Consider the following 18,778-nt stretch of genomic DNA (forward strand, 5'->3'; position numbering starts at 1 on the left):
AGCCGTGTCCAATCGGAATAAATTGAAGGCACGCAAAGTTGCAAGCTATGTGCCCCCCCACCCCAACCCCCAACCCCCCACCCCCCTTAACGTGGTGGTCCATGAAGGTGCAGGAGAAGCTGAAAGGTCATTTCCATTAGATGACCACCTTTGAATGTCATGGACGCCCTCCTGGAACATTCGATGATGAACGAAAAAGCCTTTTAATTCCATCTCCTGGCTGACATTCCGCGTCCCTGATTGGCGGATGCCAGGACACGTTCCCGGATCCCAATGGCAGGTGTGTGCCGCTAATCCTCTTTTAATGATGTTTGTCCTGTAATGACAGGCGGGGGCCCACAGGGCGCAGCACCGAGGTCCCGGACGCTTCTTGTTGCTTCGTAGCGTCTTGTCATGGTGCGTGCGTACGTGTGGGGGACGCCACCCATGTGACCCCAGGCCCCCATAAAGGGCGTCTTTGTCCGGCCTCACAGAACCGCTTTATATTGGTCTTTGGCCCCGCCTCTCTCAGCCTTTTTGTCTGGCCTCCATGCAGTATGGATGAGGTGGCGGCGTTCCCCGCATACGGCGTTCCACTCTGACCTCCGACCATGCCGGCCATCATCATCATCATCATCATCATCATCATCATCACATGATAGCGTGCGGCCTCAATGGAGACTTTGTGTGTGTGTGTGTGTGTGTGTGTGTGCGGTCACATGCTTCTCACAAACACTCAGTTTGTCATAAAAAAATCACATGACCAAGTCTTGTCCCCGTGCTAGCTTCCATGCTAGCTTCCCAACATCTTTGTGCCATTCCAGCCAATCGGAAGCCTGAAGAAAGTCACCTGTGGAAAAGGCCTACACGTATTAAGTGAAACTTATTCCACAAAAGACTTGTTCCGATGTTCCGATTCAAAAGTCGGCATCCTGACCTCAGCATTCCGCCCCCCCCCCCCCCCACACACAAAATGTCAACTTTCCAAATTTCACTTCCTCAGAGTGTGAAATAAAAGTTAGCATGTGTTTTCCCCGTCAGCGGTGCCACGCGCCCACGTGCTCCGTGCTCCGTGCTCCGGCTGCGTGCATGGGAGGCTGCCTGAGGGGGGCGCCGTCCCACCTCTGACCCCCCCGAGAGCAGCTGAGGAGTTCTATTGTGGGGTTTTTTTTTTTTCCTGATCTTATCTCAGCCTGGGATTTATTAACTGGAATTTTACACACTCCACCTCTTGGAACGCTTCACCATCCACACGTGACGCCCAGCAGCCGGCGTTCCGAGATGCAACACTCACTCACTCCACCCATCCCCCTCCTTCCTCATTCCTCCTCTCTTTCCTCGCTCTTCCTCCGGTGGAGCCACCAGCTGGGCTTGGCGGGATCCCAGACCAAGCTGGGTTCTGCTCCACTGGCTTATCCGCTCTGGCACCGCACCGCAGGTCCATCACGCCGCGTGTGCACGTGCACGTGCGCGTGTGCACGCTCATTCCGTTAAACATCTTCCAGTGAGGATTTGTCACATTTGAAGTACAGGAATGCTTCCGTGATTCCCAACATGAAACATCTCCAGCTGATGGCAGGAGGACATTTGTGGAGACCTTGAATGTGAACGGATGATCCCAATGTGCTGCGTGTTGGCCTCTTGGAATCGGTTGAGAAATGCGGGAAAAGTCTTCATTTTCAATTTTGTTGCAAAACGTCATTATGGAAAATCTTCCGATTTTTTAGGAATGTGCTCAGGCTGGACATTGACATGGGATGGTTTGAAATGTGGAAATTTGACATTCATGGATAGGTGAGAGGCGGGGTCGACCAGCCAGCCAATCACAGGGCACATATCGACAAAAATCAAAGGGAATTTGTGTTCGGAAAATGAGGGATTTGAGAAGAATTCCTCATTGGGTCCTTAGCACACTAAATTTTCACATTGGAATTGTTTGAGTGAGATGAGAAATGCAGAAATATGATATTTATTTCAAAGGAAATCTGTAGGCCTAATTCTGGGAAAAATGGAATTTTCGGAATGTCAAATATCAGATTTTTGCATGGGTTTGTGAAAGAGTTGATAAATGTGCAAGTAGTAGGAATTGTCAAAATCAAAGACATTTGTGTTTGTTCAATCACGGAAAAAGGTGGAATTCTGTGGTTGTGGCAAGTAGATAACCGGAATGTCCTGCCGATTGTTTTCATGGCGGGATGGTTTGAAAATGGCAATTTGTGGGATGGAAAATGTTGAATTGTGGGGAAAGTGGGCATTATCAGTAAGGTGGAAAAAAGGGTCCATTTATTTTCAGTTGGAATTTTGGCGTAGAAAATGCGGAATTATGGAAAATGTTGGAATTTGGGGAGGAACATGCTAGTAGATTGCCATTGGTTCCAGAATGACCTGAGCGCCAATCCTATATGTCCATTTTAACACACGGCTCACTCTAACCCCTCCAAACGCTCTTGCTAGCTGGATGTTGATGTTTTTGGGATCAACATTTGCAATAAAAGCTTGTCGTTATGAGACAAGCTTCAGCTTAAAATGTATAGCTACTTGCCACTAATCAGTGATCAAGGAAATTGATCCATCAACACTTCTGATTCTGATCTGATTTTGACTGGAGCCCTTTATATTCCCGATGCCATTCCTGACGAATACCGATGATGCTTACTAGTGGAGATTCGAACACGAGGCGTCCGGAACACTAACCACTACACCATGGCGACTTCATCAAATTAAAATGAATATTTTTTTTAATAATAAAAAACTGACATTTTTTTTTAACATAAAATCTATGACTTTGCATGGTAAACCAGACTTGACGCTAATATCGCCATCGTTTGTTGACATTAAAACTGCAAATGAAACCGACATTTCAAAATAAAAGCGCCCTGAGGAAGGAGATGTTGGATTGCAATCCATCATCAGCTGCCCCATCCGCGTCCAACGTACGCGTCTCGCATCATCCAGTAACGCGTTTGGCGGCGCTCACCCTTCCTCGCGCTCTGCAGCCACCCACTCGCCCCCCCCCCACCCCCCCACCCCCGTCCCTCTCCAGTCGGGCCCCGCGGCCTGAGGACCCTTGAGCCCAGGAGAAGAGTCGTCCACCTGTCTCGCCTCCCACGCGGCGCCTTTGTTTGCCGCCATGTCAACGCCTCGCCGTGCTGGCACTCTCACACCTGACCCCGCGCGCCCCCACGCTTGTTTACTGCCGTGTGTGTGCGTGTGTGTGTGTGTGTGTGTGTGTGTGTGTGTGTGTGTGTGCATCGTCGGCCCTTTTCCTCCACTTTATTCACTTTCAAGTTGACTTTTCCAGCTTTTCCAGATCCGTGCGTGTGCGTGTGCACGTGGAGGAAGCGGTGATGTTTGTGGTTGTGTTTGGATGGGATCCCTGGATGTTCCGCAAGCAGCTGTTTCCTCCAGCACACACACACACACACACACACACACACACACACTTCCTGGTAGCGTGGGGTCACCAGGAGGTGCTGAGAAGAACTCGGTCAAGGTTTGTTTTTGTGATTTTGTGTGCACGTCGGTTCTAATCCAAACCTCAAGTACGCTACATGACTCTCGTGTTTCTCCCCCCCTGGCGCCCCCCTCCCCCGGCTGGGGGGGTTTATGAGCTCCACATGTTCCTGGATTCCTGGCCTCCCTCGTATGGAGCTGATTAGCTGAGGAGGTAACGTGGAGCGTCTGGCATTGATGAGCGTTAGCCAAACTCTATCCCGCTATTTGGACCGGTACCACGGAAAGCCAAACGGTGAATCACATGACTCCGCCTCCTCATCATGTGGGGGATTCACTGATTGGTGGCTTTCCAATTGATGCTTAGTCATTGTCAGTTCTTGGCTCCGCCTCCTCCTTCTTCAGTGCGCCAGCCAAGCGTCCTCGCTCGGTTTGGCATCTTCAACCGCAACTTCTTTCTTCTCAGGAGGGGCGGGCAAACATGATGACCCCACGCTTATGTCCCCACGCTGATGGCCCCAGCCTATGTCCCCACGCTTATGTCCCCACGCTGATGGCCCCAGCCTACGTCCCCACGCTTATGTCCCCACGCTGATGGCCCCAGCCTATGTCCCCACGCTTATGTCCCCACGCTGATGGCCCCAGCCTACGTCCCCACGCTTATGTCCCCACGCTGATTGTCCCAGCCTATGTCCCCACGCTGATGTCCCCATGCTTATGTCCCCATGCTTATGTCCCCATGCTTATGTCCCCACGCTGATGGCCCCAGCCTATGTCCCCATGCTTATGTCCCCACGCTGATTGTCCCAGCCTATGTCCCCACGCTTATGTCCCCACGCTGATTGTCCCAGCCTATGTCCCCACGCTTATGTCCCCACGCTTATGTCCCCAGCCTATGTCCCCACGCTTATGTCCCCACGCTGATTGTCCCAGCCTATGTCCCCACGCTGATGGCCCCATGCTTATGTCCCCATGCTTATGGCCCCATGCTTATGGGCCCATGCTTATGGCCCCATGCTTATATGGCCCCATGCTTATGGGCCCATGCTTATGGGCCCATGCTTATGGCCCCATGCTTATATGGCCCCATGCTTATGGCCCCATGCTTATGGGCCCATGCTGCTTGCAGGCATGTTAGCTGCTGAGGATGAGATGAGTTGAAACGTGCACGTGCGGTCTACGTAGCGGTCGGCTCTATCCAAGCACGACACAGCCGGATTCACGAGCCAAAAGACTTTAGAGAGCGTGGAAGCGGCGAGGGATTAGAAGGGTAGGTGCGTCGCGGCGCATCGCGTACGTGTCGGCAGACAGGTGACTTTTATGGCTTGATAAAGTATGGCGTTTAAAGTACTGCGTTTACAGGCCGGGAGAAGCGGCAGCCAAAGAAAGAAAGAAAAGGAGGCGCGTCAACACCCGAGTGTCATCTCCTCCGTCTGCGTCGACTTTGACCCTGGCGGATATGAAGTGTGTGTTCTTATTTTGCACTCGTGCGCCGTTTGAAGTGCTAATTTGCTTCTTGTGCCTTTTTGTTGTGATGAGAGCGCCGTGGAGCATCCTCTTCACTGCTGCCGGGGGGCCCGGGGAGCCAACTTCCTGTTTTTAAGCTAACATATGTCAGAAAGGAACAGAACCACAAGCGGTTAGCGTGAGCGGCCGCGTCGCTGTCACGTCTTCGCGTCAGCTTCCGGCGAGCGCGCTCAATCCATGCGGCACGGAACGTCGAGTCGACCGCTGGAACAATGCCTCGAAAGTATCCGCCCAAAAGGAAAGCGGCTCAGCTGGAAGACGGCGGCCGCGCAGGTGACCCAGAAAAGGAGGTGCGGGGGGGGGTGGGGGGGGTGTAAGATGTATTTTTAGATAGGAGGCTAACGATTGCGGCCAGACGCGCTGAAAGCTGCACGCTTGCAGATAACGCGCCGTCAATATCCATCCTGTACTCTTCCCACATAACACATTCCGGCTTTTGTGATCCTTGCAGCAGCAAAACGCTCCATGAGATAACGCTTAGCTGCTCGCCGCTAGCAAAGGCGGGGAGAGTGATACCTCCTTGCGGCGACAATCTACACTCATGCTGGACTCTCCGTGGCCAGGCCTGCCTCTTCTTAGTCAACAAACATGCAAATCATACAAATACAAACTCAAATCATACAAATACAAACTTATCATGTGGAATATTCTACCCTCGTCTAAGGTGACTATAGGGCTGTTATTGCATGTCTACAGGGCTCTAATAATGTTACAAATCCTATTTAGAAGGCTGTTAATATGTTTTCTATGTGTAATATTTCTTATTTTCTATAATAGGCGTGTAAAGGTGACTATAGGGGTGTTATTTCATGTCTAGTAGGCTAACAATGTTAAAATGCGTATTTAGAAGGCTGCCAACAGTTTTTCTATGTCTTACTTTCTCTTATTATGTATATTATATTGGGTCAATGTAGTGTTAAAGTGATTATAGGGGTGTTATTTCATGTCTAGAGGGCTCTAATAATGTTACAAATCCTATTTAGAAAGTCATTATGTTTTCTATGTGTAATAAATCTTATTTTCTCTTATGATGTCCACTATATTGGGTAATAGGAGTGTAATGGTGTCTATAGGGGTGTTATTTCATGTCTAGAGGGCTCTAATAATGTTAAAATGCGTATTTAGAAGGCTGCCAACAGGTTTTCTATGTCTTATTTTCTCTTATTATGTATATTATATTGGGTCAATGTAGTGTTAAGGTGATTATAGGGGTGTTATTGCATATCTAGAAGGCTCTAATAATGTTAAAATGCATACTTAGAATGTGGTAAACGGGTTTACTATGCCGAATAGGCCTTGTTTTCTCTTCTTGTGTCTACTATAACGGGAAATAGGAATGTAACGGTGACTATAGGGGTGTTATTCCATGTCTAAAGAGCTCTAATAATGTTAAAAAGTGTATATAGAAGGTTTTAAACAGTTTTACTATGCCTAATAGGCCTTATTTTCACTTCTTGTGTCTACTATAACAGGAAATAGGAGTGTAACGGTGACTATAGGGGTGTTATTTCATGTCTAGAGGGCTCTAATATTGTAAGAAACATGTTGAGAAGGTCATAAACAGGTTTTCTATGTCTTATTTCCTCTTATTATGAACACTATAGTCCTGGATAGTGGACGATTAACAATAAAACAATGTTTTAAAATTCTGAACACATTATTATGAACACATTTTACTTTTTTAAAACTAATATTTTTCGCCGTGGAAAAGAAAATATGTTCCTCTGTGGGGGGAAAAAGGCCTCATTTATGGGGGAAATAAAACATGTCAATAATGAAGAAAAAAGACGTTTCATTTTGTAAGTAAGATGGCATTTTTTTGTGAGGAAAAAAAGCTGATAGAGTCAGAGCAAATAGATTTGGCACACGAGCGGGTCAGCTAGCGGGTCAGCTAGCGGCTCTGCTAGCGGCTCGGCTAGCGGCTCGGCTCGCGGGTGTGCGGCGCGGTCAGAGGAGGACGGCGAGGAGGAGCGGAAGGAGAAGGCGGGAATGAATATGCATGCAGAGGAGCGGCCCAGCTTCAAAGTGACTCTTTGGCACTTAAGATGGAGCTTGTCCACCTTTTTTCCTCCCTCGCTTCCGAGGCCAGATGAAACCGGAGCCCAGGATGAAAGCGTGGGGGAGCAGCTCAGGTGTAGTCGGACGTGGGGGGATCACTCCTAGCTCCGCCTTAATTTGGACTGCATGCTCGGAATGATCACAAGTCCGTCGGAACGGAACATTTATTTTTAGGAAATGTATTTGAAGCGCTTGCTCGCTGACTTTTTTTATGCAAATACTTTGGTGAATACTTTCCAAACGCCGGGAACGCCGCCATCTTGTTTACTTGAGACAGCATCATGTATGCTAGGGGTTATAGCGCCCCCTTTGGCTTTGGCATCACACCTGTTTACTTTTATGTAGCTGGACATACCCCCCCCCCCCCCACACACACACACACACACACGTTCACCCCAAAAACCGCCCGTATTTTTCCCTTCTTTCCCAGCATCTTCCCATTCCCCGTGTGATGCTAACATGGTGTGATGCTAACATGGTGTCATGCTAACATGGTGTCATGCTAACATGGTGTGATGCCAACATGGTGTCACGCTAACATGTGTGATGCTAACATGTGTGATGCTAACATGTGTGATGCTAACATGGTGTCATGCTAACATGGTGTCACGCTAACATGTGTGATGCTAACATGGTGTCATGCTAACATGGTGTGATGCTAACATGCTATGATGCCAACATGGTGTGATGCTAACATGCTCTGATGCTAACATGGTGTGATGCTAACATGCTGTGATGCCAACATGGTGTGTTGCTAACATGCTGTGATGCTAACATGGTGTCATGCTAACATGGTGTGATGCTAACATGGTGTCATGCTAACATGTGTGATGCTAACATGGCGTCATGCTAACATGGTGTCATGCTAACATGGTGTGATGGTAACATGGTGTCATGCTAACATGTGTGATGCTAACATGGCGTCATGCTAACATGGTGTCATGCTAACATGGTGTGATGGTAACATGGTGTCATGCTAACATGGTGTGATGCTAACATGTGTCATACTAACATGGTGTGATGCTAACATGGTGTCACGCTAACATGTGTGATGCTAACATGGTGTGATGCTAACAAGGTGTGATGCTAACATGGTGTGATGCTAACATGGTGTTATGCTAACATGGTGTCATGCTAACATGGTGTCATGCCAACATGGCGTGATGCCAACATGGTGTGATGGTAACATGGTGTCATGCTAACATGGTGTCAAGCCAACATGGTGTGATGCTAACATGCTGTGATGCCAGCATGGTATGATGCCAACATGGTGTGATGCTAACATGCTGTGATGCTAACATGCTGTGATGCTAACATGCTGTGATGCCAACATGCTGTGATGCTAACATGCTGTGATGCTAACAGGCAGGCGAAAGCATCCTCCGCACTGCCAATAAATCATCTTCCATAAACGTGACTTTTCCGGCATCCTCCCTCCTCGGGCGGCGTGGAGCATCCCGCTGTCCACAATAAAGGCAAATGAAAAGCGCTAATATAGGACATAAACATAATCATGTGCATAATGAGGAGGTCGGCCCCACGTTCTCAGCTGGCGCCGGTAACGGCGATGTGAGAGTGCACTTTATTGCGTTAGTCATGTAAACGTTGCTCCAGTGATTAAAGCGCCGGCGCGCTTTATTGCTTGTAATTGTTTTGGGGGTCGGCCCGCGCTCCCTGGAACGCCGCCCGCGCCATCCATATTTGATGGAGGCAATATTCTTTTCATTTCCACCCGACCCGCAACAATAACAGCCGTTGTGTGACACGAGGAAGAGGAGGCAGATGGTCTTCATCAGCTTCTTCTGGTGATATCACTCGGAGCACCCCCCCCCCCCCCCACTTCCCCCCCAACACACACACTCTGCATTCCACGTCAGTCTGCTGGAAGTTCTAAGCGGGAATTGGACTGAGCGGACTGGAAAGATTTTGGAGTGACGGAACGTTCATGCGTGAAGAAAACAAGGCAAAAGGTTTTTGGAAAACTGCTGAGTCATGAGATGTGTCCTCGCCCTCCGTGACGGCTCAGGGACGCAATCATGCAAACACCAGCGCTGACTCAGCACTTTGCACCACCGCTCCGAGCGTTCTGTCAGCTCGCCGCCGGACCCCGACAGCCCCGCCCTCGCCGCCTCCTTCTCCCCCCCACCCCCATTTTTCCAACGTTAGCTTACGCTAAGAACGTTAGCATGTTGCTAACGGAAGATCGTAACCTTTTGGCGCCGTAGGACGGTTTAACGCACCTGGACTCCCTCAGGGAGGGGGGGGGGGTGGGGCGTTAGTAAACATTTGGAGAGCCGTGATGTCAGCGTCAGCGTGTTTACGTTTGAACAAGTGTGGACCACAGATTCCACCAGGATGAGAACCAGATGATGTGATGACACTCCTGGCTGGCCTCGTGATGCTTGCTTGTAGCTCCGCCCACAAGCACAGCCATTGGGTGTCGTCTCCCAGAACTACAACAGCCAAAAGAGGACCCTGAAGGTTACTCAGAAGAAAAGCTGAAAGAAGAGCCAGAAGATAACCGAGAAGAAGAGCTGAAATGAGACCCAGATAGATAGATAGAGATATATTCACAACACAGAAGAAGAGTCAAAAAAGTCAGAAGAAGCATAAGAAGAAGATAACCCAAAAGAAGAGCCAAAACACGACCCAGAAGGTGACACCATCCAGACGAAGATTCAGATGATAACCCAAACCAAGAGTTAAAACAGAGTCAGAAGAAGCTACAGAAGACAACCCAGAAGAAAGCCACAAGAACAGCAACAAATGATAATGATAAAGAAGATTCAGAAGATATCCTAGAGGAAGAGTCACAAAAGAGCCAAAAGGAGACTCAGAAGATAATCCTGAAGAAGAGCAAGAAGAAGACCCAGAACGAGACACAGAAGAGCCAAGGAAGAGCCACCAGAGGAAGGGCTAGAGGAAGAACCAGAGGAGGAGCCAGAAGAAGAGCCAGAGAAAGAACCAGAGGAAGATCCATAAGAAGAACCAGAGGAAGAACCAGAGGAAGAACCAGAGGAAGAGCCAGAGGAAGAACCAGAGGAAGAGCCAGAGGAAGAGCTAGAGGAAGAACCAGAGGAAGAACCAGAGAAAGAACCAGAGGAAGAGCCAGAAGAAGAACCAGAGGAAGAACCAGAGGAAGAACCAGAGGAAGAACCAGAGGAAGAACCAGAGGAAGAACCAGAGGAAGAACCAGAGGAAGAACCAGAGGAAGAGCCAGAGGAAGAACCAGAGGAAGAACCAGAGGAAGAGCCAGAGGAAGAGCTAGAGGAAGAACCAGAGGAAGAACCAGAGGAAGAACCAGAGGAAGAACCAGAGGAAGAACCAGAGGAAGAACCAGAGGAAGAGCCAGAGGAAGAACCAGAGGAAGAACCAGAGGAAGAGCCAGAGGAAGAGCTAGAGGAAGAACCAGAGGAAGAGCCAGAAGAAGAACCAGAGGAAGAACCAGAGGAAGAACCAGAGGAAGAGCCAGAGGAACAGCTAGGGAAAGAACCAGAGGAAGAACCAGAGAAAGAACCAGAGGAAGAGCCAGAAGAAGAACCAGAGGAAGATCCAGAATCCAGCTGCAACGTTATCGTTTAGTTTGACTTCCAAGTGTTTTTTTTTTAAACGTTTTGTTTTTGTGTCCACGGCCCCCACGGAACCCAAATGCCATGTCTCCGCAGGACCACCCCCCCCCCCCCCCCCCACGCAATGAGAAGTAGACATGTTCCATCAAGTCGTGTTGCGGCCCTGCGGCGTCTCACAAATGGACTATGCTAGCTTTTACTGACCTTTGATCCCTTGGTGAGATGCTAACATCTATGTGGGGGGGGGGGTGTATATGTGTGTGTATATGTGTGTATGTGTGTGTATATGTGTGTATATGTGTGTATATGTGTGTGTATATGTGTGTGTATATGTGTGTACATGTGTGTATATGTGTGTATATGTGTGTATATGTGTGTACATGTGTGTACATGTGTGTGCGTATGAAAGTAATAACACGTGTGTAAATAAACAGATAGTTTTGTGGTGTGTGTCACCTGCCAGGAAATGTCAAGAGAACACACCATTATTGCTGGGGGGGGGGGGGGGGGGGGGTGGATATTACCCCCCCCCCCCCCCCCCCCCACACCCATTCTTTTTAATTGGCTCCTGCTTTATCTAACCTTTGACCCTTGAGCCTCAATGACCACCTGAGACAAACGCTGTAGTTTGAAGAAACGGTTGTCCCTCATGGGGTGGGGAGGGGGGGTGTAGACTGACCCCGCCCCCCATGTAAACAATGTACATATGGGCCGGGATGTTGTTACATGATAGCGTGTTGGGAAGAACACGCATGCTTGCGTTCCGTGTGTGGAGTGGATGTGGGAGGTCAGGATGTTGAAGATGGAAATCGAACCTGATTTCATCCATCCAGCATATCATGCACTGGCGGGACGCTTCCTTCCTGACTCTCCTCTTTTTACACTCTTTGGGTTTTGGTTGGCTCATGTTGGGTCCAGGTCCATCCTGGTAGTGATTCCAGATGTCTTCATTCCTAGCACGCAGCATACCATGCACTGTTGGGACCATTCCATTCCTGATGATAGCTCGTCTTAGTCCACTTTCCTTCACTTTGGTAGCTCATGTTGGGTCCAGGTCTATCCTGGCAGTGATTCCAGATGTCTTCATTCCTAGCACGCAGCATACCATGCACTGTTGGGACCATTCCATTCCTAATGCAGGATACCAGATAGCTCATCTTAGTCCACTTTCCTTCACTTTGGTAGCTCAACGATAACTAAACGATAACGTTGCAGCTGGATTCTGGATCTTCCTCTGGTTCTTTCCCTAGCTCTTCCTCTGGTTCTTTCCCTAGCTCTTCCTCTGGTTCTTTCCCTAGCTCTTCCTCTGGTTCTTCCCCTAGCTCTTCCTCTGGTTCTTCCCCTAGCTCTTCCTCTGGTTCTTTCCCTAGCTCTTCCTCTGGTTCTTCCTCTGGTGCTTCCTCTGGTTCTTCCTCTGGCTCTTCCTCTGGTTCTTCCTCTAGGTCTTCCTCTGGTTCTTCCTCTGGTTCTTCTTATGGATCTTCCTCTGGTTCTTTCTCTGATTCTTCCTCTAGCTCGTCCTCTGGTTCTTCCTCTGGTTCTTCTGCTGGTTCTTTCTCTGGTTCTCCCTCTGGTTCTTCCTCTAGCTCTTCCTCTGGCCCTTCCTCTAGGCCTTCCTGTAGCACTTCCTCTGACTATTGGGACTATTTTGTCCAAAAGAACTAAAAGTCCTTCATCTTTTTACACCATTTGAGTTTTTGTTGACACATGTTGGGTCCAAGTCCATCCTGGCAATGATTCTTCATTCCTAGCACGCAGCATACCATGCACTGTTGGGACAAATATGGCCGATTATGGCCAACAGCGTTTCATCGTCAATAACTTTTTGGTCTTTTTTGGCACATTTTGGACCAAAGTCAATCCTGGTAATGGATCCAGATGTTTCCATGTCTAATAAGCAGCATACCATGCACTATTGGGACTATTTAGTCCAAAAGAACTAAAAGTCCTTCATCTTTTTAAACTGGTCTTGTTTTGGTCGGGTGTTGGTCCAAGTCTATCCTGGCAGGGATTCCAGATCATTCCTACCAAGCAGCATACCATGCACTGTTGGGACCATTCCAGTCTGAGCTTCTTGTTTCTGTTTCTGACTGTTAGCATACTTAGCAGTTAGCAGTATACTATATATAGCAGATATAGCAGTATACTTCATATCTGATGAAGTATGATACGCTGAGGGCCGCACTTTGGACACCCCTGAGCTGAATGTAAGCCAAAGTGCAGCCATTAAAGTCATTCTTTTTTTTCACCCTTTAACCCCCAGCCCCCCCTAGCCCCCCCCCCCCCCCCCCCCACCCCAGCACTCAACCCCAGGTGATGATTAGCTATCGATCATCGGTTCACGCAATCGTTTTCTCGATGCTCTAATTGCGTTTTCTCTTCGTGCGACCGAACCGGCACAGGAATCGATCAGCGGCTAATGAGAGGTGTTGTGGGGGGGGTTAGTGGGGGGAGGGCGCTTGATCTCGTTGGGGGGAAAGAAACCAAAAGAAGACCGCGTCGGACGGTGATTGCCAGCTCGCCGTCATTAGAGAACACGCCATACCGAGCCCGCGTCAGGCCACGCCCCCACGCCGCACAGCCGAGGCGAGTAGGTGCTAGCTACATGCGCTGATTAGCCAGGATGTTGCCCACAGCTTCACTCTGCCCTCACGCCTTCCTCCTTCTCTCTCGGCGAGCGAGTGGGCCGCCACCATCGATTTGGACTGTTCAAGCCCTCTCTCTCTCTCTCTCTCTCTCTCTCTCTCTCGCTCGCTCGCTCGATCACACACACAGAAGTTGATTAGGAGCAGCTCTAAATTTATCCCGCGCCTTTCCCACCTCTTCTTCCCCTTCGCCCACTCTCTCTCTCCCACGCCGCTCTCTCCTCGCTCGCCCGCTTTCACTTCCCGACCTCCTTTCCGCTCGCCCGTGACGTCAGCGGCAGGCCAGCGGCGGATCGTGTCAACAGGGGGCGGAGCCAGTGAGAGCACTTTCACTTTTGATTTGAGTGACCAGATGTCCTGGTTTCCCAGGACCACAAATCCTGTTTTTTTCAAACGTTTTTTTTCAAATATTTTCCATCTTTCTTGGAGTAATATTCTTATTTATTAGTTATAGCTTTATATTGAAAAGCTTTATTTGCTAATGTAGCTAAAAATATGATACATTATAAATAATACATATAAAGAAATCTATTATTCTTTTATGGGCTGACAATAACAATGAAACTTTATTTTTATCTGGTTCTTTCTGCACCAGATATTTTAGTAGTTTTATGTCATTATTTTCATATTTTGAATATGATATGGAAGCATATGAAATGGTAATATTCTAATTACTACAGTTATAGTATTACAAAATTCAATATTTTATTGTACGATTTAATCCCCAAAATAGGTATTAAAATAACTTATCATTAAATCAATAAATTATTAAAAAATGTAGTTTTGTGTTATGATTGGAATATTTGTACGAAATTCCCAAATGTATCATTTTCCAAGCAAATATGTTGTATGGAATATTTACCAATGAAATGCCACCCTGGCAGCGATGGAGGCTTAGCGGCCATCTTGGCTTGCTGAAGCGGTGGGGGGGGGGGTTGCAAACAAAGGAGAGAAGAGGAGTAGTTGAAGCGCCATTCCACTTCTTTTCCTGGGGGGTTGTATATGGGGGGGGGGAGGGGGTGGTTCATGAAGGCAGCGTTTGCCGATGACGTGCACGTGGGCGTTTTAGCTCCAGGCGCGTTTGACGGGATCACAATGTCGTTTATGAAATAATCCCGGCACACTTATTTCACGCACGCCCTCAGCGCACGGATGCACGGATGCACGTGCGCTGCTTCCTTCCTGCGTGCGCTCCTTAATATGCGGCCTTTTCTTCCCTTCCTAATCCTTGTGCTCGTGCATGGTCCTGCCCCCCCCCCCCCCTTTTCCACGCCGCCGCTCTCGAAGACGGAAGGTTCAGGCGCCCAAACAAGCATCGATCACACAATTAACGTTAGCGCACGCCGGCCGGCAACAAACGGGCGCATGTGCGAGCTAATCGATGAGCTGATGGCCGCCGCTGTAATGGATGGATGGGAACTCGTACTCTACGGATTTTCTTCCTCTCGGCTCGTCTCGATGTCCGATGCCGGGGAACCCGGAGAAGCGGCCAATCTGCCCCTGAACTCAACCCCCGTGTCTTCCTTTTTAGCTAGCAGCGTACCATGCCCTGTTGGGACTGTTGGGACTGTTGGGACTGTTGGGACTGTTGGGATGGTTTTCCATGTTCTGGTCTTTGCTGGCACATTTTGGGTCCAACGAGTCCGGACTCCGGTTTCACGCCTCCCGGTTGGAGCCCGAGTGCAACACAACAAGTGAAGTTAGACTGTCGGAGAAGACCGACGTCCCGGAGATGAGCAATCGGTGCTTCTTAAAGGGACAGTAACCAACTTGTGGTCTGAAACGGAGCCAAAAACTGATGACACGCCACATTTGTTTGGGACGGATGCGTCCTGGATTTCGGACGCCACCTACACGACATGGCAGACCTGCCAGGGTGATTACGATGCGTGGCGTGTGTGAGAGGGCGAGAGACTGAAATAGAGACAGAGGAAGAGGAGAGTGATGCTGTCGAGTCTCTTCATCCTCCTCCTCCTCCTCCTCCTCCTCGTCGTCAGTGAAGCAGATGTCCAACGGCGTCTATTTAAAGCGCCGCGTACGCCGCGGATGATGCTAGCTCTGCATCATCCTTACGTCTTACCTACTCGTCTACATTGTGCTCGTCCGCACACTCTATTCCTGGGATGGCCAATGTGTGGCCCGGGGGCCACCGGTGGCTGTTTTTGTTTGCACATTCTAAAAATATCATTTTTCAAAAAACAGAAATTTACAGAAATTTTACCAAAAAAAAGTCAAAATAACACAAAATAATTTAGAATCAAATTTCATGAGTCTAACGCAATAATGTAGAAGCTTGAATCTGAAATATTAATATTACAAATATTTTGTGAAAATTAGCTAGGAGAAAAAGTTCCAAGAATAAAGTCAAAATATGATAGCAAAAAGTCATAATCATGAAGAGAACATTTTCAAGAAAATAGTTGGAAAAAATTAAAACAAACATGACATATTTTACCACAAAAAATATTATGAAAAAAATTCTAACCAAAAAAAACTTGTCATATTATGAAGCAAAATAATGTGACTTTAGTAGCATGAGGCTGTCGTGGGTGGGACTTCCTGTCTTTGTCAGAGTGATACAGCGGGGGGGGGGGGGGTGAACACTTGCAGGGTGTGCTGAGTTTGAGGCCCCCGGTCCCAACCTGCTGTACTTGCGGGTGTGGGCAACATTTGGGGTTGAGTCCCCCATGAGTACCCCATGAGTACCCCTCAGTACGGATGTGGGGGCATGCAGACGCCATGTAGCGCTTTTAGTGCAGGGGGGAACTTGAAACAGGCGTCGTGTACACTGATATTATATCTCCTCTCCGGCTTCAGGAGGCAGCGGATGGGGCTGGAGGGCCCCAGCAGAGGTGGATGAGGCTGCTTTTCATCCAGACTTCCTGTGAGTAATGTGAGAAGACTAGAAATAAATACATTGTGGAGTCTAGAAAATGGATGGATGGAACATTCATTCATTCATTCATTTTCTACCGCTTCTCCTCACGAGGGTCGCGGGGGTGCTGGAGCCTATCCCAGCTGTATGGATGGAACGATCAAAACAAAATAGTTGTCATTTTTGAAACATTAGCTTGGGGGAATAAAGTTATGAAAGTCAAACTATTATGGGAATACAGTCATCATATTATGGGAAGAACATTTAAAGAGGAAATAGTTGAAAAATTGGAAATCAGAAAAATGGAAAAAAGATCCATAATTTTAGCAGAAAAAAAGAGAAGATAAAAGAGAATAAAAGCATAATCATAAAAGGAAAATAATATCATGTTAGCATCACAGAGCTAAAATATTAAATATGAATGAAAGTCATAATATTATGAGAGACAAACAAAATAAAGTTATTATTTTTGTAAAATTATTTTGGGGCGTAGGTCTAATATTATGGCAATAAATTCATAATATTACGAGCAGAAAGGTTGCAATTCTATTTGCATTTTATTTATATTCTGTTTTTATTTTCTATTCTATTCTTTTGTGTTTTAGATACAAAAGACTTCTACCTAATAATATGCAGTACATTGCAACATCAACAGGAAGCGGTGGTGTCAGACAGGAAGTGGGTGCACTTCTCTTTTTTTTTTTTTTTTTTTTTCTTTCCTCTCAATGTTTGACGCCCGGGCCGCTTTGTTCTCATCCGAGGGCGTCCACGGTGACACACTTGTCTCAAAGCAGAGGAAAGTAAGTACCCCCCCCCCCCCAAAAAAAAAAAACATGGAGCAGAATGAGGCACCATGGGGCCAAAGGAGGCTGTGATCAAGAAGGTGAGAAGTGGAGGCAGCAGAAGCTCCGAGGCGCGTTGTGGCTGGGCTGGAAGGGGGCGGGGCTCTAGAGAGAGAGAGGAAGAGAGAGAGAGAGAGAGAGAGAGGGAGCGAGGCGGGCGAGGGAGAGCGCCGCCAGTTCTCGTCAGCCAGCAGCAGCGGCGGCCGAGCAGCAGCAGGACGGCGTCTGGCGTCTCTTCTTCGCCGACGGACTTTAACACATCTCTGCGACGCCTTTCCCGGGGGGGGTTGCTTTTTTTTTTTCACGGGCCTTTTGCTTCCAGCGCTTTGCACCGTGTTGTTGACCCCCGCCCTCCCTCTCCCTCCTTTTTTGTCACCCCCCCCCCCCTTTCCCCCGCCATGGTTTCTATAATTTCAGACCTGGACCCCCTTAAAAGCTGGAACGTCTTAAGGTAAGCCTCGCCCCCCCGCTCGTCACATGATCTCGCGTTGCGCGTTCTTGTCATGAGATGCTGATGGGGACGCTTTCGTCCAACTTGGACGCCCCCCCCCCCCCCCCCTAACCGCCCACCCCATCATGACTTCCAAAGCTGTTAGGAAAGTAGAGGAATGTGGTCTTCACATTCCCACATGGCTGACAGCAGCCTCTTTTATGACGTACCCCGTCCCGGGGTTCAAAGGGGACCCCCCCCCCCAACCCCCTCCCCCCTTGTTGTTTTGTGTACGTGTGATCGCGCAGCCTCGCTCCCCGACACCTCGAGAGCTGCGCTGCTCCGTGTTTGACGTTTCTTTTCGGAGGGATGTCACGTGACCACTTTCGCTTCTGTCTTGAAGAACGCCCCTTGTCACCTGTCATAGCCCCCCCACACCAACCCCCCCCCCCCAACCCCCCCACTTCCCTCCCTCTCCTTTATTAAACCTTTGTTCTCCCACATTAGAGGATGGGGTGCAGCTCCTCTTCAGGGACCAGCCTGTTCATAAAAAGCAGCTTAGCGCTCGTGCATATGCACGCGCACTCGTGCACACTCATGCACACTCGTACACACTCATACACACACACACACACACTCATACACACACACACACACACTCATCCAGTCAGCCTATCATACATTGTGTGTTGAACAGCCATCAACAAGGCTGACCTGTGCTCCAACACACACACACACACACACACACGTGCACACGCACACACACACACACACACAGGAAGTGGATGTTCCTCTGGCGTCTCCATTTTTCCTCTAATGAGAAACAGCATGCATATTCATTCCATCTGATTGCATCACATGCACACGCGCTGGGGGGGGGCAGGTTGGGGGTGTCAGGATTGTATTCTGTTAGCTCGCACGAACGAACGTACAACAAGTTCAAGAAGGAGTCGTGGAGTCGTTCAACCACAAACATGCAAACCCATTGCTTCGTTGGTACGTTCGATTCCCTGGAGGCGTCCTGTGAGCCATCCTGTAAAAATACGGGGCCGTATTTCATCTTGGAAATTTACCCCCCAAGAAATACAGCTTACTTTACGCTTACCTTATCCTTACCTTACCTTAACTTAACCTTACCTTACCCTTACCTTTCCTTTACCTTAACTTAATTTTAACTTAACCTACCTTACCTTTACCTTAACTTAACCTTACCTTACCTTATCTTACCTTTACCTTGACTTAATCTTACCTTAACCTTACCTTACCTTACCTTACCATTGATTTTATTATTTTTTAAATATTTTTTTTCTTTCAAATATTCATTGAATTAAATGAATAATGATGTATGATAGGGTATATACGGGTATATGGGTATATCCTGTTGTATGATAAAGTATATC

The 18,778-nt window shown here is 48.3% G+C and overlaps 1 protein-coding gene across 10 annotated transcripts in view; it reads left to right on the top strand.

The window, feature by feature from the left end:
- celf2 (cugbp, Elav-like family member 2) overlaps window positions 1-18,778 on the top strand; it is a 230,630-nt gene that overhangs the window by 113,992 nt on the left and 97,860 nt on the right. For 8 of the 10 annotated variants that reach the window (XM_058069383.1, XM_058069385.1, XM_058069384.1 and 5 more), the window contains exon 1: window positions 17,137-17,399. The exons of 1 other annotated variant lie outside the window; for it this stretch is intronic. In XM_058069383.1, coding sequence (XP_057925366.1) covers window positions 17,347-17,399 — 53 coding nt within the window. In that variant the 5' untranslated portion in view covers window positions 17,137-17,346. Of the gene's footprint in view, window positions 1-17,136; window positions 17,400-18,778 lie in introns of those variants that run through there. One more of the 10 variants, XM_058069392.1, reaches the window with a different exon arrangement.

This window comes from Doryrhamphus excisus, chromosome 3 (assembly GCF_030265055.1).
Source record: "Doryrhamphus excisus isolate RoL2022-K1 chromosome 3, RoL_Dexc_1.0, whole genome shotgun sequence".
NCBI lineage: Eukaryota > Metazoa > Chordata > Actinopteri > Syngnathiformes > Syngnathidae > Doryrhamphus > Doryrhamphus excisus.